The sequence below is a fragment of the Loxodonta africana genome, chromosome 7, assembly GCF_030014295.1.
Source record: "Loxodonta africana isolate mLoxAfr1 chromosome 7, mLoxAfr1.hap2, whole genome shotgun sequence".
In the NCBI taxonomy this organism is placed as follows: Eukaryota; Metazoa; Chordata; class Mammalia; order Proboscidea; family Elephantidae; genus Loxodonta; species Loxodonta africana.
The window spans coordinates 19,442,733-19,468,423 of record NC_087348.1 but is presented as its reverse complement, the minus strand read 5'-3'; the positions used below and the strand labels follow the sequence as shown (position 1 = coordinate 19,468,423).

The 25,691-nt window shown below is 44.4% G+C and overlaps 1 protein-coding gene across 1 annotated transcript; it reads left to right on the top strand.

Moving 5' to 3' along the window:
- Positions 1 to 18,312: 18,312 nt before the first annotated feature.
- On the top strand, positions 18,313 to 24,339 carry LRRC55 (leucine rich repeat containing 55). Its single transcript, XM_064288967.1, has 2 exons — positions 18,313 to 18,973; positions 24,002 to 24,339. The coding sequence occupies exons 1-2, from the start codon at positions 18,313 to 18,315 to the stop codon at positions 24,235 to 24,237; spliced, it is 897 nt and encodes a 298-aa protein (XP_064145037.1). The 3' UTR covers positions 24,238 to 24,339.
- The last annotated feature ends 1,352 nt before the right edge of the window (positions 24,340 to 25,691 follow it).

Here is a 25,691-nt window from a genome sequence, read left to right as displayed (position 1 = left end):
ATTCTCATCCCTCCATCAGTTTCCCTTTTTAGAACTGTGCACCTCCATTCTTCATCCAGCTTAGTGCCCAATTAAACTCTGCGTCTAATTATTCTCGGTTGCTGTTGGTTTCCTCTCCTCATCTAAAACCATAAATGCTTCTCAGGCAATGCCAATGACCAGTGCCAGACCCAGGACAAGGTACATACAAGGTACTAGAAAAGCTAGCAATAGAGTGATTGAACAGCTGATTGGTTGCTCTCTCAGGAATGCGGTAAAGCCATCTTTTGCACCTACTTCATCTTTTTTCATAAAGGGGAGGGTCAGAAGCACCTCACTCACAGGGCTGCCATGAAAGTGAGGCAAGATAATCCATGTAAACCACTCAACTTATTGCATGGCACAAAGTAGGTGCTCAATAAATGGGAGCTATGCATTGATGTCCCCAAGGACAGAGAGCCAGAAAATGACAGAGCTTCAGCCCCGACCAAGATCTTCTGGTTCTAATCCAGCGGCCCCTGGGCAAGAGTAATAGAAGGAAAAGAAGAAATCAGCAATGGTGGTCTAGCTGACGTCACTCAAGATGTGGTAGATTTTCTGTGTTTGACTCAAGAGATAGATGGAGCACATTTACTTACCTATGTGGACAGGTGAGAGAAAATGAAAGGGCACAGGTCACAGAGGTGGATATGACCTCATTGCAGCTCCAGGGTATTTTCAGGTAAAGCTTCACTTACTTAGGACCTTCCTATAAATAGATCCTGCTTCTGGTTGGGGGGAAGGGGGCTGGGAAGGAAGCCTGCATCCTGTCTCAATTCCTGCTTCTCATTTCTTCTTCCTTGGACACTATTGCTCTCATTTTCCAGAAAATCCCAGGGCAGAGCTGGGCTCCTTCCCACCACCATCTTCCCAGAACTCTAAGGATGACTGGGAGAAGGCAACTGCCCTGAATGAATGAGTCAGAGGGATGATTCAGAGTCAGTGGCTGCAAACAGGAGCAGAGCAGGGGTCTGGTTGTGGAGTTGAGTACCAGGATCTCTAAGCCCATCTGGATAGCATCAGAAACACCAATGAAAAGATCTTGGAAGTGCTCAGCATCAACAGGCACCCCAAAGGAAGGAATATATACTGAGGCAGACAGGAAGGGGTGATGCTCTTCAAAGTCAATGGGCTAATGAAGACCACCACCACACAGGAAGAAAGAAGGTATACGGAACGAACACACTCAGTACTCAGCTAATACATGGCTTTTTCAGGAAGGTCTTCCCCCACCACCCGACTTAGAATGTTGCTGTTAGCTGCCTTCAAGTGAACCTCAACTCATGGCAACCTTATGTATAAACAATGAATGTTGCCTGGCCCGGCGCCATCTTCATGATTATTGGCAGGTTTTAGTCATATGCAGCTGTTGTGTCATTCCATCTCATTGAGGGTTTTCCTCATTTTTCTTGGCCCTCTACTTTAACAACCATGATGTCCTTTTCTAGCAATTGGTCTTTCCTGATGACGTGTCCAAAGTAAGCAAGCGAAAGTCTCATTATCCTTGCTTCTAAGGAACATTTAGAACACTCCACTTAGGATAACCAGTAACCAGTTGCTGTAAGACAGTTCTAACTCATGGCAACCGCATTTGTGTGGGAATGGAACTCTGCTCCACAGGGTTGTCAATGGCCAGTTTTTCAGAACTATATAGCCAGCCCTTTCTTCCAAGTTGCCTCTATGTGGAGTCAAACCACCAGGCTTACAGTTAACAGCTGAGTGCGTTAATTGTTGACACCACCTACAGACTGACTCAATGTGTATATATTTATCACTATATATTTATACATACACGATTTTTTTAAAAGCAGAAAAAAAAAAAAAAGCTCAGAAGCTGGGCCAGGAATCCAGGAACCAAGGAACAGAAGGAAAGAGTGAACTGGTCATGAATAGAAAGGATGAACTGGGGTTCTTGCCTAAAGAACAGGTGTTATCATTTGAGATGGGGTTCTGTACTCTTCTCAACCAACGTCCTCCAAAATAGTAATAGTAATAGCTGAGGTTTGTTGAGAATTGACTGTGTGCCAGGTACTATGCTAAGCATTTATGTGGCTCATTTAATTCTTACAACAACCCCGTGAGTCAGACATTATCATTAGTGTGGTTGTTACTCCTATTCCAAAGCCCTTGCTCATAGTCACTATATTCCATAGCCTCCCACCATATAATATTGCCCCCCAGATTAAATAAAGAGATTTTAAAGCATCAGGAGGAGAAGGCATCCAATTCACTCAACAATATAGCAATATTAGTAGTAATGGTAGTGGTTAATTCACTGAGCATTTATAAAGGACCAGGAACTGTGCCAGATTTCTGCAAGTATTGCGTCTTTCAAATCTCTCAGTGACTCTGTGAAGTACATACTATTATTATGCCCATTTTAGAGATGAGAAAACTGAGCACAGTGAGGATCAGTAACTAGGATAAAGGCACACAGTCATGAGTAAGACAGAGAAGCATAAGTAAGCGGAGTAAATATAATTGTTTCTCTGCTCTCCTCACTTAACCTGATTCTGTATGCTTTCTAGGCCCCAGTACTACCCATCAGGGTGCCAGTTAATGCTATTCCCTCTGGCATTTTTTGTATTAATATAGTGTTTTCTTTGTTTAGCATGGCCTGTTACTAGGCATTGATATTTTTCCCATAGTTGTCAATATTATAAATAGTCCTGCTATGAATATTTTTGTCTGAACGAATTTCTTACTAATTACAAGTTAAAGTGACTAAGAATTTCCTGAGAGGGTCTGAGCCAGTTCCCAGCATCTCCAGTAAGTGTAATCTGGCCCCCCCTTACCCAGCAAATGCAATTTTACAGATGTACTTACTATTGCTGATTTCATGTATTATGACAAGTTGGTTTTTATTTCCATGTCTTTAACTGCTAGCAGAACCATGCATTTTTCCACGTTATGTTTGTATTCATTTTCTCCTTCTGCCTAACAAATTACCACAAACTTGGAGGCTTAAAACAACACCCATTTATTAGCTTACAGTTCTGTAGTTCAGAAGTTCACGTACAACCGGGGAATCAAACCGGTTCCTTCTGGTCCAAACCCCTGCTGAGAATTTGCATTTCCACCCCGGATATGTTGTTGTTACTAGGTGCCGTCAAGTCAGTTCCAACTCATAACGATCCTGTGTACAACAGAGCAAAACACTATCTGGTCCTGCACCATTCTCACAATTATTGCTATGTTTGAGCCCATTGTTGGAGCCACTGTATCAATCCATCTCATTGAGGGCCTTCCTCTCTTTCACTTACCCTCTATTTTACCAAGCACGATATCCTTCTCCAAGGAATGGTCCCGCCTGATACCATGTGCAAAGTACATGAAATGAAATCTCACCATATTTGCTTCTAGGGAGCATCCTAGCTATACTTCTTTCAAGACTGATTTGTTCATTCTTCTGACAGTCTATGGTATCTTCAATACTCTTTGCCAACATCATAATTCAAAGGCACCAATTCTTCTTTGGTCTTCCTTATTCATTGTTCAGCTTTCACATACATAAGAGGTGATTGAAAATACCATGACTTGGGTCAAGCGCCTTAGTCCTCAAAGTAACATCTTAGCTTTTTAACCCTTTAAAGAGATCTTTTGCAGCAGATTTATCCAATGCAATGCGTCATTTGATTTCTTGACTGCTGCTTCCATGGGCGTTGGTTATGAATCTAAGTAAAGTGTACCCTGGATATACTGAATCAGAGTCTAAATTTTAACCCATCTCACTCCAACATTGCTGGCACTAATGAAAAAAAACAGAAAATAACAAATGTTGTAGAGGTTGCAGGGAGACTGAAACTCTTATGCACTGCTGGTGGGACTGCAAATTATACAACCATTTTGGAAAATGTTATAACAGTTCTTTAAAAAGGTAGAAATAGAAGTACCATACGATCCAGCAATCTCACTCCTAGGGTATATCCTAGAGAAATAAGAGCTGTCATGCAAATAGACATATGCACACCCATGTTCTTCGTAGCATTATTCACAATAGCAAAAAGATGGAAACGACCCAAGCGCCTATCAACAGATGAATGGATAAACAAACTACGGTACATACACACAATGGAATACTATGCAATAATAAAGCGTAGTGATGAACCTGTGAAATATCTCATAACATGGATGAATCTGGAGGGCATTATGCTGAGTGAAATAAGTCAATCACAAAGGACAAATACTGCACGCATCATAAAAATTCAAGAAAAAGTGTACACACAGAAAGAAACAATCTTTGATGGTTACGAAGGAGGGCAGGGGTGGGGAAGGAAAAACACTAACTAGATAGTAGATAAGTGGTAACTTTGGTGAAGGGTAAGACAGTACACGTTGCTGGGGAATTCAGCACAACTTGACCAAGGCAAAGTCATAGAAGCTTCACAGAAACATCCAAACTCCCTGAAGGATCAAATTACTGGGTGGAGGGCTGGGAATCATGGTCCTGAGGGATATCTAGCTCAATTGGCATAACGTAATTTATAAAGAAAATATTCTACGTTTGACTGTGGTGAGTAGTGTCCAAAGTCTTAAAAGCCTGTTAGCAGCCATCAAGGTATATCTACTGGTCCCATCCTGGCTGGAGCAAAGGAGAATGAAGAAAACCAAAGACACAAGGGAAAGACTAGTCCAAAGGATTGATGGACCACATCTACTACAACCTCCCCCAGACTGAGCCCCAAATAGCTAGGTGATGCCCAGCTACCACCACTGGCTGCTAAGATAGTGATCATAACAGAGGGCCCTGGACAGAGCAGAAGAAAAATGTAGAACGAAATTCAAATTCACAAAAAAAAAAAAGACCAGATTTGCTGGTCTGACAGAGACTGAAGAAACCCCAAGAGTATGTCCCCCAGACACCCTTTTAACTCAGTACTGAAGTCACTCCTGAGGTTTACCCTTCGGCCAAAGATTAGACAGGTCTATACAGCAAATGGAAACACTAGTGGCATAGTGGTTAAGAGCTACAGCTGCTAATCAAAAGGTCAGCAGTTTGAATCTACCAGGCGCTCTTTGGAAATCATATGGGGCAGTTCTACTCTGTCCTATAGAGTTGCTATAAGTTGGAATCGACTTGATGACAACAGGTTTGGTTTTTTGTTTTTTTTTAATAGGGTAAACAATAACACACATAAGGAATGTGCCTCATAGGAAGGGACAGGAAAACTGGACGAATGGAAACAAGGAACCCCAGGGTGGAGAAGCAGAGAGTGTTGTCACATCACAGGGTTGGCAACCAATGTCACAAAACAATTTGTGTATTAATCATTTAATGAGAAACTAGTTTGCTCTACAAACTTTCACCTAAAACACAATTTAAAAAAAAAAAAATCTATAGTTTAACAAGTTCCCCAGGTGATTTTTGTGTATAATAAATTTTGAGAACCACTTCTCTACTAGTGGTCAGAATTGGTCCCTAACTAGCAGCATTGACATTGCCTGGAACTTGTTAGAAATGCAAATTCTCAGCAGGGGTTTGAACTAGAACAAACCGGTTCAAAACTCTGCTAGTAACCTAATCAAGGGAGTAATATCCCACCATATTCACAAGTTCTGCCCAAACTCAAGGGGAGAATTTTTAAGGCATGTGCACCAAAGGGCAGGAATCTTGGAGACTGTATTAGTTTCCTACAGCTGCTATAACAAATTACAACAAATTTAGTGGCTCAAAACAACACAAATTTATTATCTTATGGTGGTCAGAAGCCTAAAAAAGGCTCAGCAGGGATGCTTTCCTTCTGGAAGCTTTACAGGAGAATCTGTTTCCTTGTCTTTTCCAGCTTCTAGAGGCTGCCCACATTCCTTAGCTTATGACCACGTCCTTCAACTTCAAACCCAGCAGCATAACATCTTCTACCTCTGCTTCTGTCATCACATCTCCTTCTATGACTCTGACTCACCAACCTCTCTCTTTACCTTATAAGAACCCATGTGATTGCATTGGGTCCACCTGAATAACTCAAGATAATCTCCCCATGTCAAGATCCTTAACTTGATCACATCTGCAAAGCCCATTTTGCCATGTGAAGTAAGATATCTAAAGGTTTAGGGGTTAAGGAAGTGGACATCTTTGGAGGGCATTATTGTACCCACCGTAGGGGTTATCTCAGAATCTTGCCTGTCACAATGTTTTATTTTCTGTATTTGCATCAGAGCAATGTATGCATTTTATCAATTTGTAAGATTTATTTGTAGCATTTTGTGATATTTTTGCATGGGTTATTTCAAGCCATTTGTGTCTATAATCTATTTTTCCATTTAGTTTCTTTCCTTTCTGTCTGGTTTTGTTTTACTGTTTTTTGCTCTATAAAGCCTTGTTGTTTTTTAATGTTGTCTTTTTGACAAGAGCCATGTTGTCATTAATGACATTCTCCATTTCCTCACCATACAGAAAGTCATCCGCTTTCCACAGCTAGGATAAATGTGTTGTTCCACTCTCTTTGTTTCTTTCTTTAATTCTTTGGACCATCTGGAATTTTTGCAATGCATAAAAATGAAATATGTGACTAATGTTGTAATAATATTTCATACTCTGAAATTACTTTCAGCATGTTGCTTTGTTACCCATTTTTCATATGTGGCACAAATGGTTTGAGATCGACTACTAACCTAAGGGCTGGAGGTTTGAACTCACCCAGCAGCACCATGGAATAAGATCTGGCAATCCGCTTCCATAGAGATTACAGCCAAGAACACACTACGGAACAATTCTACTGTCGCATGGGGTCGTTATGAGTCAGAATAGACTCAACAGCAATGACTTTGGTTTTGGTTTTTGAAATAATTTTGGATAATCAAAATCACTTCCTGAAAGCATAGTCTATCCTATGATCATTTTTTAAATCACAAATAATGAGTAACGCAGTTGAATGATTTTCAGCTGGGAATGTATTTTTAAACCTGTTAAGTTAAATCCACCCTCATTACTTTTAAATATTTCTCATCACCACCACCACCATCATCTTCTTCTTTATTAGCATCATCCATGCAATTCTTGCCCATTTTTCTCCAAATGGATTTCACTACCAGGTAAATGGTTCGTTAAATTACTATAATTTAGAAAGTAGAGTCATCTTTCCAACTTGGGGAATTTCCCAACAACTAGAGATTAGATTTCCATTTCTTCCTGAATTTTCATTCTATTGAGGTTTCATAATTTCCTCTAAAGAAATTTCTTATGTGGTGTTTTAAATTAATTCTCGTGTATTCAAAGGTTTTCTGTCATTATTGCAGCTAATTTGTCAAGTATGCTAAAGGAAATCATAATAATGAATATGATTTTTCATTTCATTGTCCTCCACAACTCTTTGATTTCTGGGTATTTTCCCAGTAGAGTGAATACTTGACATTTGTGGATTGAACAATCACAGTTTCAATTAAGAGAATCCAAAAGACCATGATACGTGTCTTGGTCATCTAGTGTTGCCGTAACAGAAATACCACAAGTGGTTGGCTTTAACAAAGAGTTTATTCTCTCACAGTCCTGTAGGTTAGAAGTCCAAATTCAGGCCACCGGCTCCAGGGGAAGGCTTTCTCTGTCAGCTCTGGAGGAAGGTCCCTGTTATCAGTCTTCCCTTGGTCTGGAAGCCTCTCAGCACAAGAACCTCAGGTCTGAAGGACTCGCTCTGCTCCCAGCGCTGTTGTCTTGGTGGTATGAGGTCCCCATGTCTCTCTGCTCACTTCTCTCTTTTATGTCTCAAAAGAGATTGGCTTAAGACACTGCCTAATCTTGTAGAACTTATCAATTATAACTGCTGTTAATCCATCTTATTACGTCATAGAGATAGGATTTACAACATATAGGAAAATCACATAAAATGGTGGACAATTACATAAAATGGTGGACAATCACACAATACCAAGAATCATAGCCCAGCTAAGTTGACAGATATTTTGGGGGGACACAATTCAATCCATGACAATATGTAATAATTGATCATTTTGCTGTGGCTCAGAATTGAATCACTCCCACTGCAAGGCTGATTTGTAGGAGAAAGTCACTTTGCTAAGGCGGGTAGCCAATCACCCAGTGATTCAACATGGATTTGTTGTTATCGACATATGTAACAACTCTGATAAAGTGATACAAGTCTCATTTCTTTGTGTAAAGAAAATAAGATAATGGTATCTATAGAGGTCAACTGCTAGTGCTTGTGGAGAAAGTAAAGACATCTAAGCAAGAAATGGTCCATAATGAATTTCAGTTCCATATTTCCCTAACCTGTTCCAGATACTAACTAATAGAGCTGACAAAAAAGGAGAAAGAAAAAGAGAGAAGGAGGAGGGGAAAGAGGAGGGAAGACAAGAGAAGGAGGAAAAGGAGAAGATAAAAGAAAAACAGAGCTCCAAAATAAGTTTAGAAAATCCTGGATATTATATACCCTTCACCTCCTAACCCGGACACTTGCCATGAATATTTGCGTATTAAAGTCTCTGAGAAATGTTGCAATAAATAAATTTGCTTCATTTTGTTTAACTCGGTGTTTCTCAAACTTCTTTGAGAAAAAACATTCTTCTTATGGTACACAGTGATCCATGAGACACTAGTTTGGGAAACAATGGTTTAGAACTTAGTTTATAGAATGATTAAGAATAAGAAGTCATATAGTTGATTGTTGCCCCATTTAACCTCACTTTTACAGAAGACATTATAGGCAATGTGTCTTAGTTATCTAGTCACCTATAACAGAAATACCACAAGTGGATGATTTTAACAAAGAGAAATTTATTTTCTCACAGTTTAGGAGGCTAGAAGTCTGAATTCAGAGCACAGGTTCTAAGGGAAGGCTTTCCCTCCCTGTCTGCTCTGGAGGAAAGTCCTTTTCTCTTCAGCTTCTGCTTCCTGGCTCCTTGGAGATATCCATGTGTCTTGGCACCTGTCTTACCCATCTCTCTTCTGCTTGCTTGTTCAGTCTCTTTTATATTTCAAAAGAGATTGACTCAAAATGCACCCTACACTAATCCTGCCTCATTAACATAACAAATAGGATTATAACCACAGGCATAGCCGCCATGATCCGTTGCCTTTGAGTCAATTTCAACTCATAGCAACCCTATAGGACAGAATAGAACTGCCCCATAGGGTTTCCAAGGAGTGGTTGGTGGATTCGAACTGCCAATCTTTTGGTTAGCAGTGGAGCTCTTAACCACTGTGCCACCAGGGCTCCTCCACAGGCATAGAGGTTAGGACTTACAACACATAATTTTAGGGGACATAATTCAATCCGTAATATAATGACAATGTTCTTGAATTTGGGCTTTCCCAAGAGTTTTTTTTTTTTTAAGTAATTTTATTTATTTTTTTATTTTTCTTATTGTACTTTAGAAGAAGGTTCACAGAACAAACCAGCCTCTCACTAAACATTTAGCACACATATCATTTTTTGCTTTGGTTAACAACCCCACAACATGTCAACACTCTCCCCTCTCGACCTTGGGTTCCCCATCACCAGCCTTCCTGTACCCTCCTGCCCTCCAGTCTTTGCCCCTGGGCTTGTGCATCCCTTTAGTCTCATTCAGTTTTATGGGCCTGTTCAATCCCTGGTTGAAGGGTAAACCTCAGAAGTGTCTTCACTACTGAGTTAAAAGGTGTCTGGGGGCCATACGCTGGGGATCTCTCCAGTCTCTGTCAGGCCAGTAAGTCTGGTCTCTTCTCGTGAGTTAGAACTTTGTTCTACACCTTTCTCCAGCTCTGTTCTGGACCCTCTCTTGTGATCTCTGTCAGAGCAGCCAGTAATGGTAGCTGGGCACCATCTAGTTGTGCTGGACTCAGTCGGGCAGAGGCCATGGCAGTTGTGGTCCATTAGTCCCTTGGACCAATCTTTCCCATGTCCTTAGCTTTCTTCGTTCTCCCTTGCTCCCAGTGGGATGAGACCAGTAGAGTATCTTAGATGGCCAGTTACAGGCTCTTAAGACCCCAGACACTAACCACCAAAGTAGAATGTAGAACATTTTCTTTATAAACCATGTTATACCAATTGAGCTATGGTCCCTACAGCCCTCAACCTGGTAATTCAGTCCTTCAGGGAGTTTGGAAGTGTCTATGGAGCCCCCATGACCTTGTCTTGTGCAAGTCGTGCTGACTTGCCCAGTGCAGTTATTTTATTTTTATTGTAGTAAAAATATAAAGAACACAACATTTACCAAGTCAACATTTTTCACATGTATAATTCAATAAAACTAATTACATCAATCATGTTGTGCAAACGTTACCAATATCCATTGCCAAGTTTTCCAATCCCATAAATAAATAAACTCTATGCTACCTAAACAATGATTTCCCCTCCCCCGTCCCTCCCTACCCTAGTAACCACTATTAAACTCCAGTCTTTATACCTTTGCCTATTCTAGGTACTCAAAAACTGGTACTTCATGTTAGTTGAGACTCGTCTTGCCCAAAAATACATTCAAATCATCTGCAAACTACATATTTTCTTTTTTTGTTTATTTGTTTCTCATTTTTATGCAATATATTTGTTTTTCTTTCTGCATAACTACCTCAGCAATTTTATTACCCTGCTATTTGTTTTATTTTACTTTATTTTATTTGTTCATTTAATAAGCACATCTATAGTGCTCACTGTGTACTATTCCAAGTGCTTTATTAACAACTCATGTAACCCAAAACAACTCCATGAGCTAGTACCCTATTATCACCCTATCTTACAGGTGAAAAAACTGACATTTCAAATGTTAATGAGGGAATTCTTGCCTCCGAAGAAGAACTGGTTCCTTTGAATTATGGTGTTGAAGAAGAAAATTGAATATACCATGGACTGTCCAAAGAATAAACAAATCTGTCTTGGAAGAACAGCCAGAATACTCCTTACAAGTAAGAATGGCGAGGCTTCGTCTCATATACTTTGGAAATGTTATCAGGAGGGACCAGTCCCTGGAGAAGAACATCACGCTTGGTAAAGTAGAGGGTAAGTGAAACAGAATAAGACCTTCAATGAGTGGCTGCAACGATGGGCTCAAACATAGCAACAACTGTAAGGATGGTGTGGGACTGGGCAGTGTTTTCTTCTGTTGTACATAGAATGGCTACGAGTCTGAATCAACTCGACAGCACCTACAGCAACGTTTTTTAAGGAAACTGTCATTAATATTTCTCCCTAGATCATATTATTAGATTGAATTATAAATATAAACCTCATATTGTATAGAAGAAGAAAAGATCCATTCCTTTTTACTTTTTTTTTTTTTTTTTTTTTTAGTGGTCTCTAGGGCACTGGGATTGGTTTTGGGTTTAGTCAACATTGAATATTGTGCTGAGTACCTTTCTTAGCTTCTATTGAGATAATCCTTTTTCTATACTTTTCTCCCCACTTATCTGTCTGTTCATTGTACTGTGGTGGCTTGTGTGTTGCTATGATGCTAGAAGGTATGCTAGCAGTATTTAAATACCAACAGAGTCACCTATGGTGGACAGATTTCAGCTGAGCTTCCTGATTAAGACAGACTAGGAAGAAGGACCTGGCAGTCTACTTCTGAAAAAAATTAGCCAGTGAAAACCTTATGAATAGCAGCAGAACATAGTCTGATATAGTGCCAGAAGATGAGCCCCTCAGATTGGAAGGCACTCAAAATACAACTGGGGAAGGGTTGCCTCCTCAAAGTAGAGTCGACCTTAATGATGTGGACGGAGTAAAGCATTTGAGGCCTTCATTTGCTGATGTGGCATGACTCAAAATGAGAAGAAACGGATGCAAACATCCATTAATAACTGGAACATGAAATGTGTGAAGCATGAATCTAGGAAAATTGGAAATAATCAAAAAATGAAATGGAATGCATAAACATCGATATCCTAAACATTAGTAAGCTGAAATGGACTGGTACTGGTCATTTTGAATCAGACAATCATATGGTCCACTATGACAGGAATGGCAAATTCAAGAGGAATGGCATTGTATTCATCGTCAAAAAGAACATTTCAAGATTTACCTGGAAGTACAACACTGTCAGTGATAGGATAATATCCATATGCCTACAGGGAAGATCAGTTAATACAACTACGATTCAAATGTACACATCAAAGGCCAAAGATGAAGAAATCGAAAATTTTTACCAACTGCTGCAGTCTGAAATTGATCAAACATGCAACCAAGATGCATTGATAATTACTGGTGACTGAAATGCAAAAGTTGGAAACAAAAAAGAAGGATCGGTAGTTGGAAAATACGGCCTTGGTGACAGAAACTATGCCAGAGATCACATGACAGAATTTTGCAAGACCAACTACTTCTTCATTGCAAATACCTTTTTTCAGCAACATAAACAGCAACTGTACACACTGACCTCACCAGATGGAAAAATAAGAATCAAATCTACTACACCTGTGGAAAGAGACATTGGAAAAGCTTAATTTCAGCAGTCAGAACAAGGCCAGGGGCCAGTTGTGGAAAAGACCATCAATTGCTCATATGAAAGTTCAAGTTGAAGCTGAAGAAAATTAGAACTAGCCAAAGTACAACCTTGAGTATATTCCACCTTAATTTAGAGGCCATCTCAAGAATAGATTTGACCCATTGAACACTAATGACCAAAGTCCAGAGGAGTTGTGGAATGACATCAAGGACATCATACATGAAGAAAGCAATAGGTCATTAAAATGATAGGAAAGAAAGAAAAGACCAAAATAGATGTCAGAAGAGACTCTGAAACTTGCTCTTAAACATCGAGTAAATAAAGAGAAGAAATAACGAAGTAAAAGCCAAACAGAAGGTTTCGAAGGGCAGCTAGAGAAGACAAAGTATTGTAATGACATGTGCAAAGATCTGAAGTTAGAAAACCAAAAGGGGAAAACACCGTTGGCATTTCTCAAGCCAAAAGAACTGAAGAAAATATTCAAGCCATGAGTTGCAATACTGAAGGATTCTATGGGCAAAATACTGAACAATGCAGGAAGAATCAAAAGGAGATAGAAGGAATATAGAGAGTCACTGTACAAAAAATAATTAGTTGACTATTCAATCATTTCAGAAGGTAGTATATGATCAAGATCCAATGGTACTGAAGGAAGAGGTCCAAGCTGCACTGAAGGCTCTGGCGAAAAACAAGGCTTCAGGAATCGACAGAATACCCACTGAAATGTTTCCACAAACAGATGCAGGGCTGGAAGTGTTCATTAGTCTATACCAAGAAATTTGGAAGACAGCTACCTGGCCAACTGACTGGAAGAGATCCATATTTACTCCTGTTCCAAAGAAAGGTGATTCAACAGAATGCGGAAATTATCAAATAAAACCATTAATATCACATACAAGTAAAATTCTGCTTAAGATCATTCAAAAACAGTTGCAGCAGTACATTGACAGGGAACTGCCAGAAATTCAAGCCAAGTTCAGAAGAGGATATGGAACCAGGGATATCTTTGCTGATGTCAGATGGATCCTGGCTGAAAGTAGACAATACCAGAAAGATGTTTACCTGTGTTTTATCGACTATGCAAAGGCATTCAACCGTGTGGATTATAACATTATGGATAACACTGCAAAAAATAGGAATTTCAGAACACTTAATTGTGCTCATGAGGAACCTGTACGTAGACCAAGTTCAAACAGAACAAGAGGATACTGTGTGGTTTAAAATCAGGAAAAATGTGCATCAGGGTTGTATCCTTTCACCATACTTTTCCAATCTGTATGCTGAGCAAATAACCTGAGAAGCTGGACTATATGAAGAAGAATGGGGCATCAGAATTGGAGGAAGATTCATTAACAACCTGTGTTGTGCAGCTGACACAACCTTGCTTGCTGAAAGTAAAGAGGACTTGAAGCACTTACTGATGAAGATCAAAGACTACAGCCTTCAGTATGGATTACACCTCAACATAAAGAAAACAAAAATCCTCACAACTGGACCGTCATGATAAGCGGAGAAAAGATTGAAGTTGTAGAGGACGTCATTTTACTTGGATGCACAATCAACAGCCATGGAAGCAGCAGTCAAGAAATCAAATGACACACTGCATTGAGCAAATCTGCTGCAAAAGACTGTTTTAAAGTGTTAAAAAGCAAAGATGTCACTTTAAGAACTAAGGTGCACCTGACTCAAGCCATGGTACTTTCAATCGCCTTGTATGCATGCAAAAGCTGGATAATGGATAAAGACCGAAGAAGAAATGACACTTTTGCATTACAGTATTGGCAAAGACTATTGAATATGCTAGGGACCACCGGAAGAACAAACAAATCTGTCTTGGAAGAAGTACAACCGGAACGCTCCTTAGAAGCAAGGACTGCAAGAATTCATCTCACATACTTTGGACATGTTATCAAGAGGGACCAGTCCCTGGAGAAGGACATCATACTATGTAGAGGGTCAGTGAAAAAGAGGAAGACCCTCAATGAGATGGATTGACACAGTGGCTGCAACAATGGGCTGGAGCACAATGACTGTGAGAATGGTAGAGGACCAGGCAGTGTTTCGCTCTGTTGTACACAGGGCTATGAGTCAGAATTGATGGATGGCACCTAACAACAACAAACAAAATTTTTCTGTTGATGATATACTGTTTTGTCAGCTCTGCTTTTCTGAAGACAACAGTCCTTGGTTGTAATGAATTACTCTTTTCAATGTGTTCTGTTTTGTGGGTTAAGATTAGGATTTTATTTCTAAACTCACATGAGAGTTTGAAAAACAGCAAGGAGGGATGTAAATCACATTTATCTCAGCCCATTCATTATATAAATATTTATTAAGTAGCTGCCATGTTATTCTGTGCTAGATGCTGTAGAATAGGAATGATTTAAAGCAACATAATATAAGAGAGGACAGTGGAAAGGGAAGCAGCTCTTCCACGACGACACAAGAAAAAGAATCATGTTAGAAAGCACAGTGTCAATGATTCTGAGAGCTTTGTAATGCTGGAAATCAGTATAACGTCATACTTATTTTTCCCTATTATTCCATTTTAGTTTCCTCCAAAGACTTTAGTTGTTATTAAATGCAAGATGCCCCAGGTCAACTGAATGAAAACACAGAGCTGACGTCAGCTTCATGAAGACATCTACATCCATCTTGTTGGTGCCTATATAGCCCACCATCTAGCAAGTGCCCGGCACGCAGTGAGTGCTCAATAGATGTTTATTAAAATGAAGAAAAGAGCCAACCCTTGGATCAAACCAACTGGTCAAGTCAGTTTAAATAAAATCAGGGAACTAGAAACTGGTTTCATAGGTTATCCAGCTAAGAAATGTTGCAAAGATTTAACCCTCAACTGAAGTCCATCTAGGGTAGAAGGGAAAAGGAAACTTGAAGAGATATGGACAGAATTGCAGAGTCCCCAGGGCCTGGAGAAAGAAGAAAGGACGGCAAGAATTTGCTGGTAGCTTCCGCTTACCCTAGAGACAGATCTAAGTGTCTCTAGAGCCCCAGGTACCCCACCTAGAGCTGGCAGTTGGCCTTTTGCCTCTCAAAGGCTGTAGGTCCCAAGCCAAAAAAAAAAAAAGCCAAGGAGAAGTTAATCTTCTCCAGCCCAAGACCTCCTAGCTCCAACAGCTCATGGAGTCAGGACTTACAGATAATCAAAGGACACCAAAAAAGATCTCATCTCCTATCTTTGTCCCTGACAAGCCCTGAGCCTGCCACCTGGTATCTAGTAAACAAAATGCACTCAGACCCAAGGAGACAGATGCTATATATTAACTGAGTGGGTATATCCCATCAAGCAAGCAAACTTGTCACACGCACCTCTCTTTTCCCCTCCTAACCTTATTCATGCCTTCGTTGTCCCCCTCCCATTTTTCTTGCCCCTCTTCTAAGTCTCTTCCTCCTTCCAAGCCTCTCTGTATTTTCCCTTCTCATTCTGATGCCCTTAATGCCCCCTCCCCTCCACGTCAGATTCCAGCTTCATGCCTTTACCCCTATTCCCAACCTCTCTTGATAGATCCCTTTGCCCTCTCTCTCCCTGTCTGCTCCTTCTCCCCTGCCCCTACCCTGCCCTGCCTCCTTCCTCTGCCTTCTTCCCCTTGCCCTGTCACTAGGGTCCAGTGGGAGGCTGTGGGCTCTGCCGATTGCTCCTTTCTCTTCGCTCTCATCCTCGTGGGGTCTATAGCCAGTTCTGTTGCTCAGAGATGTAGAAGCAGTTGCTAAGAGACAGTGAGACGTCAGTACCTGGCCCTCGAGGAAAAAGGGGAGCGATAAGGGGAGAGAGGAGGGATGGAGGGAGGAGGAGAGAGGGAGAGGAGGAGGAGGGGAAGACCTGGCGGAAGCCTCCTACCCCAGCAGCCTCAGCACCGGCTGAGTTTCAGGGAGAAGCATTCGGATTCTGGGAACTTTCTTCTAAGCACCCTCTCTCTGGTCTCCTTTTTGGGTAAAAGAGGGAGCACGGGGACATTGGGACAGGAAGCCACAGAGGATGCTGCCCTGGGATCCAGTAGACAGAGAGGAGGAGATGCCGGGGGAGGGGAAGAGCCGGGGAGTCAATCTGTTGTCTTGAAGCAACGAGCGGGGATTCCAGGATGAGAGAGGGAGACCCGTGTCTGCGGCAGATTGATGGCTGTGTCCTTGGAACGGAGTGAGTAACTCATGAGGGACTGTGGGAGTGCGAGGTGGAGACCTCAGGGGCTCGGAGGAATGAGTCTGGATAAAGAGAAAAAAAGATAAAGAGGAGCTGGGGTTATTTCCCTGCGGGCGGATTGAGGCTGGACGGAGAGGCAGTGCAGGACGAGGCAGCCAGCCAGGGGAGGACAATTGAGGACAGCAGGTGGGCAGGGAGGAGCGAGGGGCCACGCTGGCCAGGGGTAGACAGCAGGCTAGGGCGCCAGATGTGTCATAGCGCTTTTTCCCTCTGCCTGCGAGGAGGGGACCCAATGTGGGTGTGGGCTCCAGCTAAGGGGCAGCAAGATGGGGAGTGTTTGTGGAAAAGGATGCTGGGATTAGGGGGGGTGTGCACTGGGGGTGAAAGATGATGGGAGCAGACTGGAAAGTAGGCTCTGCTGGCGTGTGTGTGCAGAGGGGAGCTGGGGAGAAGGCTGGGGAGGGAAAGCATGAGGCAGGGCAAGACATGGGGAGGTTCTAGGAGAAGTGGGGTGTGTGTGTGTGTGTGTGTGCATGCGTGTGAATGCATGAGACAGGAGTGCTGAGAGTGTCTGAAGGGGTGTGCAACATGGCCAGAGTGTGTATGCATGTTTTCTTAGAGGGGTGCCTGGGCAGGATGTTTTGTGCTGAGCGGGGTGGGGCTGTGAGGAGGAGAAAATGCATCTCCAGGAGGACTGTGCAGGTCTGGGTGGGGAGGGTTAGTGGGTGACAACAATGAGACTCCACACCTGAGGACAGTCAGCAGAGAACTTTGAGGCTGAGGAGCAAAGAGGAGAGATGGGGGGAAAGAGAGAGTTTGGAAGGTGGGACCAGGTATCTAGGTGAGGGGACACACGGAGAGGACACTGAATTTCTCTGCCTGAGTGCTTTCCTTGTTGACAGAGGGAATTCTGCCTCTGCCTACAGAATAAGGAGCCAAGCAGAAGGAGGTGCTGGCTTGGAGAAGTGGCCAGAGCTCTCCTAGCTGACTCCCAGTCCTGCCCTCTTGGACACATGGCTCTTCCCAATCTCAGCAGTCCAGAAAGTGGGTGTCACTGGGGGTCTTCCCTGTCCTGGGGAAGAAAGACCCTCCCCAGGGACTCTAGCAGCCACTGAGGCTGAGGACTCAGGTGTTCAGGAGGTCCATGGAGACCCACTTCCCCCTGGGCTGCCTTCTCAAAACGCCCACCCTGGGCCCCCTTGGACTCAAGCCCACCAGGCCACTTGGTGAAATGGCCTCTGAGAGCTTGACTGCTGGGGACCCGGAGGCAAGCCTGGACTCCTAATCAGTCCCAGATTTGGGCCAGGTTTTCTTGGAAAAAGGGCGCCTTTCATCTCCTTCACCCCTTGGTTCCCACCTCTTGTGCAGAGCTCCAGGAGGAAGCACACAGCAGGCATGGGCGAGGGGGACACAGAAGGTCTGCAGGGAGTCTTCCAGGAACTGCTGGCAGCTTGTCCAGCCATATCCTCTTGCCCTTCCTGTCTCAAGTTTTGATCATCTTTTCAAACCTTGGGGGACCGCGACTGGGTTTCTCGCCCACTAGGCTCCAGAAGGGGATTTCCTGCTGGTTTCACCTGGGGAGACTTTTTGTGCTTAAAGGCTCCCAGGACAGGCTTGAACCACGATACCACGTGCTATGAAGCCCCACCTTCCAAGGTTCCAGCCCCTAATGTAGCTGCCTTCCTGTGCCACTGGCTCTTGAGTCCACGGACACAGCCCCAGTCCCAGTGGGCTTCCTTCAACACTGCTGTTGTCAGCTGTCTAAGATGGGTGACACCTGGGCCCAGGTGCCCTGGCCCAGGCCACCCCACCCAGCCATGCTGTTGGTCTCCCTCCTATTGGCAGCTGGGGTGATGCACTCTGATGCCGGCACCAGCTGTCCAGTCCTTTGCACATGCCATAACCATGTGGTGGACTGCAGCAGCCAGCGGCTCTTCTCCGTGCCCCCAGATCTGCCAATGGACACCCAAAACCTCAGCCTGGCCCACAACCGCATCACCGCAGTACCACCCGGCTACCTCACATGCTACATGGAGCTCTGGGTGCTGGATTTGCGAAACAACTCCTTGATGGAGCTGCCCCCGGGCCTCTTCCTGCATGCCAAGCGCTTGGCACACCTGGATCTGAGCTACAACAACCTCAGCCATGTGCCTGCTGACATGTTCCAGGAGGCCCACGGGCTGGTGCACATTGACCTGAGCCACAACCCATGGCTGCGCAGGGTGCACCCCCAGGCCTTCCAGGGCCTGGTGCAGCTCCGAGACCTGGACCTCAGCTTTGGAGGCTTGGCCTTCCTCAGCCTGGAGGCTCTCGAGGGCTTACCGGGGCTGGTGACCCTGCAGATTGGTGGCAACCCCTGGGTGTGCGGCTGCACCATGGAGCCGTTGCTGAAGTGGCTGCGGAATCGGATCCAGCGCTGCACAGCAGGTAAGGGTGAGGGGCAGGACTAGGCTGCATGGGCGAGGACTTGCCTCACTGAAAGCAAAGACTCCTAAAGTAGAGGCAGGAACTTAGAACACTTGAGTACCTACTGTGTGTCCTGATCCCTGCTTGCCTCTTTTGATTCACCAGCTAGCTCTATCATGCAACAGAGTATTTGCTGAGCACTTGCTATTCAGGCTAGGTGCTGTGGGCTCCCATCAGTTAAAAAAATGGGCCCTTACCTGAAAAAGGCCCTTGCCTCTGTGGTGCCTGTGACCTAATGGGGCAGACAGACAGTAAACAAATAGCTAGTAATAGATAGTGTTTAACGAGCTTCTGGAAAACCTGGTGGCATAGTGGTTAAGTGCTGCAGCTGCTAACCAAAAGGTCGGCAGTTCAAATCCACCAGGCACTCCTTAGAAACTCTATAGGGCAGTTCGACTCTGTCCCATAGGGTCGCTATGAGTTGGAATCAACCCAACGGCAAAGGTTTTTTAATGAGCTTCTACCGTGATGGCTCAATGGTTTAGCACTCCACTGCCAACCACAATGTTGGCAGTTCGAACGCACCCAGCAGCTCCATGGGAGAAAGACCTGGTGACCTGCTCCAGAAAAGATTGTTGTCGTGTGCTGTTATGTCAATTCTGACTCAAAACAACCCTATAGGATAGAGTAGAACTGTCCCACAGGGTTTCCCACTTTTACTATCCCCAGAGTCCCTGTTTGGTACAAACCAAAAGGTTGGAGTTCAAGACCACCCAGAGGCTCCTCAGAAAAAAGGCCTGGCAATCTACTTCCAAAAAACAAAAATCAGCTATTGAAAACCCTATGGAACACAGCTGCTTCTCTTGACACACATGGGGTTACCATGAGTCAGAGTCAACTCAGTGGCAGCGAGACTGGATTCCTCATTTTACAGGTGAAGAGGCTGAGATTTAGAACAATTAAAAGGCTTTCCCGATGTCACTCATTTAGAAATAGGCAGGGCGGAGGATAAAACCCAGGCATATTTGATTTCTAAGCCCTGTTCTACTCTACCAGACTTCTTTTTAAGTTTACTAAGTGCTGAGAAAACTCTCTAAGAAATGGGAATGTCCCCACTATTTATTACAGTGCTTACTATGCGCCAGGACCTATTCTAAGTATATTACATATATTAGTTCGTCTCCTCATAAGAACCCCAAAGAGGCCCCACTTTACAGAGGAGGACACCAGGGTGCAGAGAGGTTCAGCAACTTGCCCAAAGTCACAGAGCTGCTGAGTGGAGTCAGGATTTGAACCCCAGCAGTCACTCTGAACAGTCAGGTTCTGGGCTAACACAAGAGTCAGGGCCTGAGCTCTGGGCAGGTCAAAAAGCCTCAGCAGAGTTCTGAGAACTTTGGGCATAGGGTGGGGAGCTGAGAGGAGGCGTTAAGATGTGGCAGCCTAGCCAGCTATTCCCAGCTGGAGGGTGGATTGGGGCCTGAAGGAGCCCAAACCACACGGGTATGATGGGCCCTGGCCTCACCCAGCAGAGCCCAAGCTGGCCCGGTGATGGGCAATGTTCAGCTGTGGACCCTCCATCACCCACCCTCCTGTGTACAGCACTGAGCCTGAGCTGGACCCCACACTAGAACGATAGGAAGAGCTTGGGGTGCCATCCCAAAGGCTTCCCCGGTGCCTGGGCTCAGTGTGTGCAGAAGAAGCCATGCTGAATGAGGTGGGAAGAAGAGGAGGATTGAGTGGGGAGCCAAGGACCAAAATAGCTTGGGGGGGCTGTGGGCCACGATTCCAATGTTTCCACAGAGCTGTGGAAGGAAATTCTCTGGGACCAAAATAGCTGGGGACTGAGATGGGGTGAATGTGGGGTGCAAAAGGGGAGGCTTCTCAAGCGGTTTCCCCACATGCTTAACCTCAGTGCCTCCCCTTCCTCTGCCCTCCACTAAGGACAGAAAGCGTAGACTGGGGCACTCCACTTCCCTCAGGCCCATGGGTCCCTCTTCCTCTGTGATCTCTGAGGTCCCCACTGCCCTTTTGAAGAATCACAGACTCCCAGCAAACAGGCAAGGGTACTGCAGCTTCACACATTGGTAGACATGAGGGACCCATAGTGAGAAATCAAGAGGCCACATCTAGGAATCCAGGGTCCCTATTTCTCCATAGAACGCACTTGGCATCGTCACACCCTCCAAGGTATTTCCTCTTAGGGACCAACAGCCTGCCAGTGTAGGTAGGGCTAGCTGATCCTCCTCCCTTTATGTCCTTTTCCACTTCTTCCTCCCATTTCTTCATGTGGTTCCCACTATTACTCACTTTTTTTAGATAAATTCCAACAGAGAGGGACCTAAGAGCACCTTAGGACATAGTCTGACTTCAAGATTGGCCCCTTGATTCACCAGAAAGCAGTGCCAGGCCCATCCTGGGCTCTTCTGGGGTCCTGCCATTGCCCTCAGAGTCTTCTCTGGCTGGTCCCTGCCCATGTCCCCACATCCCTCAGCCATCCATTGTCTCACCATCATCCCCCAACACACACATACACACACACACACAGAGACACACTTGAACAATAGATTTGGAGGTTCGGGGTCTTCCAGTTTCCAGAGGAGAGCCTTTGAGGGGTCAACTCCAGACACCATCTCAGCCCAGGTGGGTCTGGAGTACTGTGTACCCAGCCTATAAGGATCACTCAGCCTGGGCTTTGAGGCAAGTAGCACCCAAACCTGACTCCCTGTTTCTAAAGATAATGACACTCATTGATTTCTCAAAAGGGTCGATCCAAATCAACCATTTTATTCTCTGCCCTCAAGAACTGCAGATTGAATAGAGAGCACATAAAGCACCTAATTTAGAAAAGGTCTTTACATTGGCCCTCTGAGACAATTTAGCTCAGATTATCCCCCTTTCCATAGAGAAAGAGCAGGAAAACCAGAAAGCCAAAAACAACTTGCCTGAAGTGAGAGATTGGGTCATATTTAACCAGTGAATGAGGGAATGGCTGGCTTCTCAAAAGCTTCCTCTTCCCTGGCCTTGCTCCAGGGGTGGCAGCAGCTGGCTGTGATGCCTAGGAGGAAGTCAACGGAGAGTAAGGTGAGACCAATGATGTTCATCAGGCACCTTGTAAACGTGACCTTGGAAGGATGAGATGAGACCCTCAGTGTTGGAAAGAACAGTAGTCCCACAGAAGAAGCCCCCTTCCTACAGAAGCTCATGTGCAGAGCATAATCCCCACTAACATGTTGAGAAGGGCCAGCCTAGGATAATAACAAAAGCACACATTTACACAGTGCTTACGAAGTACCTGGATGGTGCAAACGGGTTAATGCATTCAGCTGCTAACCAAAAGGTTGGAGGTTTGAGTCCACCCAGAGGCACCTCGGGAGAAAGTCCTGATGGCCTACTTCTGAAAAATCAACCATTAAAAACTCTATGGAGCACAATTCTACTCTGAGTTGGAGTTGACCTGACGGCAACTGGTTTGGTTTTTACATAGTGCTTGTTAGGTACCAGCAAGAGCCCTGGTGGCGCAGTGGGTAAGCACTCAGTTGCTAACCAAAAGGTCGTCAGCTCGAACCCACCAGCCGCTCCACAGGAGAAAGATGTGGCAGTCTGCTTCTGTAAAAATTTACAGCCTTGAAAAATCCATGGGGACAGTTCTACTCTGTCCCATAGGATTGCTATGAGTCAGAATTGACTCAATGGCAGTGAGTTTGGCTGGGCTGGTATTACGTACCAGGAACAAATTATACAAGGGCATAATTTATAAGATATTAACTCTATGAGGTATATACTGTTACTAGTTCTATTTTACAGATGAAGAAACTAAGGCACAGAGGGATTAAATAATGTACCCACAATCACACAACTAGTGAGGGGTGGAGAAGAGATTTGAACCCAGGCCAATAGCTCCAGAATCCATAGTCTTAACTTTCTTCTCCCACCTGGGGGAGAAGAAAGATCCAATGCTTTGAAGTTGGACAGGGTCATTCATTCATATATGGACTGAACAAAGATTCATTGAGCACTTGGTATGGACGGGACACTGGTCTGATGCTAAGGATACTCCAGGAAGAGCTAATACTCAAGTGGGAAGAAATGGACAATAAGAACATAAGTAGACTGTCAGACAGGGATGAGTAATATGGAGAAAAATAAAGCAGAATAAGTGAGATGGGGAGAACCTAAGCAAGGTGAAGTAGGGACTGCTATTTTATGTAGGACAGTGAGGGAAAAATTCACTAATAAGGTGAATATTTCAGCAAAGATCGAAAGAGAATAAGGGGCTGAGCCATGTAGAGATCTGGTGGAGAAGCATTCTAGCAAAAAGAAAAATATCAAGGCCTCCCCAAGAGGGGATGTGCTTGGGGTCACGGAAGAATGGCCGGGAGGTGACCGTAACTGGAGCAAAATCAATAAGGAGGAGAGAGAAAGAGATGAGGACACTGTGAGGACTTGGCCTTGACTCCGTGGGAAGATGGAAAGCCAGTGGAAGGTTTCAAGCAGAGTAACATGATCAGACTTTAGGTTTGAAAGGATCACTCAGCCAACTGTGTTGAGATGGTTTAAGGGTAGAAGTCAAGAGATGAGTTAGAAGGCAACTGTAAAAGATGATAGCAGTTTTCATTGAGTTGACTCCAGGACATGGCGGCCCCATGTGTATCAGAGTAGAACTGTGCTCCATAGGGTTTTCAATGGCTGGTTTTTCAGAAGTAGATCATCAGGCCTTTCTTCCAAGATGCCCCTGGCTGGACTCCACTTGCACCATCCAGGGACTCCATAAGAGATGGTGGTGTCCCATAAAAACCCCAGACCTACTACTAGTGGTAGCTGTAGCACTTTAGGCAAGTTATGAAGCTCTCCAAGCAGTGATTTTCATATCTATAAAAATAGATGTAAAAATACCTGTCTTGAGAGTTGTTGGGGGAATAAAGAAGATAAGTAATGTTTTTGGCACATGGAAGAAACTCAACAAATGTGTTTCTTCTCTTCCTCTATGAGTGGTGGGAACTCTTCAACCCAGTCCCCTGGACCTCACCATCCCTGGGTCCTGTGTTGCAGATTCTCAGCTGGCCGAGTGCCGGGGCCCCCCTGAAGTTGAGGGTGCCCCGCTCTTCTCCCTCACCGAGGAGAGCTTCAAAGCCTGCCACCTGACACTGACCCTGGATGATTACCTCTTCATCGCCTTTGTGGGCTTCGTGGTCTCCATCGCATCCGTGGCCACCAACTTTCTTCTGGGCATCACGGCCAACTGCTGCCACCGCTGGAGCAAAGCCAGCGAAGAAGAAGAGATTTGACATGGGAGCCTTGAACCCCTCCATGCTGCCAACCACTGCTGCCGCTGACCACTGGACACCCTCGCTCATTGCCAACTCTGATTCCATGCATGATGCCCTGGCCACAATTGTCATGAGAACAAGGTTGGGAGACTCACTTTGCCTGGGCATCGACTTTGGGCCAGGCACTGTGCTGAAACTTGGGAACATGAAATGAACCTGACCCAGTCCCTACCCTCAAGGCACTTACCTCTAGTAGAGGAGAGATATTTCAACAATATTCCCTTTAAGGCAATAGGTCAATGCTCTGAGGACACAGTTATGGAAGACCAGAGGAGGGAACTATCAATGTGCCTAACAGAGTCCAAGAGAATTACAATAGTGGAGGTGATTGGGAAGCTGGCTAGTTGAAGTATGAGTAGGAAATTGTCAAGTATACAAAGAAAGGAGGGCAGAAGCAAACAACAGAGGCCAGAAGGTGCATGGTGTGTTGAGAACCATGAACCATCTGTTGTGACTTAAGTGCAGAGGGGGGAGTGGCGAAGAACCAAAATTCTCCTCTGAAACCCAATCTGTCAGCTCTCAGCATTGCCAAATACTGCCTCCAGAGAGTGAGAAAGCCTTCCCGCCAACCCCCTTGGCCTCCTTCCATCAGAAGTTACCAGGGAAGACCACCTCCCAGTGACTGCACCCCATACTCTACATTGCCAACTGCAGCCTGCTCGTGAGGTCCCAGGCAGCAAGCTGAGGACACACAACTTTCATTGCCCTTTCTCCTTCTCGGCCTCCTGCCTCTCACTCAAGCCTATGCTTCAGAAGAGGGAGGCAGGGAGAGTGGACAGCAAGAGTGACCTGTCCACTAATCATGTGACCTGTTCTCCCCACGGTGCTCACATCAAGCGATCTCACCGGGAAACTGCCACTGAGGAAAATGACAGTACCCAGGGATGAACGAGGAGAAAGTCTCCACAATTGTAACCACAGGGGGTTTGCTCTTTCTTCTCACCCATTTAAGCATAAGGATGCTATTGTTGGTGGTAGTGGTGGTTGCCATCAAGTCAGTTCCAACTCATGGTGATGCCATGCGTTACACAGAACTTCTCCCTAGGATTTTCTTGGCTATAATCTTAATGAAAGTTGATTTTCAGTCCCTTTCTTCCATGGTACCTCTGGGTGGGTTCAAACCACCAACCTTTAGGTTAGCAGTCTAGCACAAACCATTTGCAACCCCTAGTTGGGGGAGTTATTAACTACCGAGCACGAGGCAGTGTCAGGCACTGTGATAAGCTCTCTCCACAGATGATTCCCTGTAATGCACACAAAAATCTTGTGAGATGAGCCTTACTGTTCCCGCTTTACAGATGAAGAAATTACAGTTCAGAGAGGTTAAAGTCACTTGCTACTTTAAAGGCAAAATTAAGCCTTTCTACTACTCCATCCAAGTTTGTGAACATTTCCCTCTCAAGTGACAGATA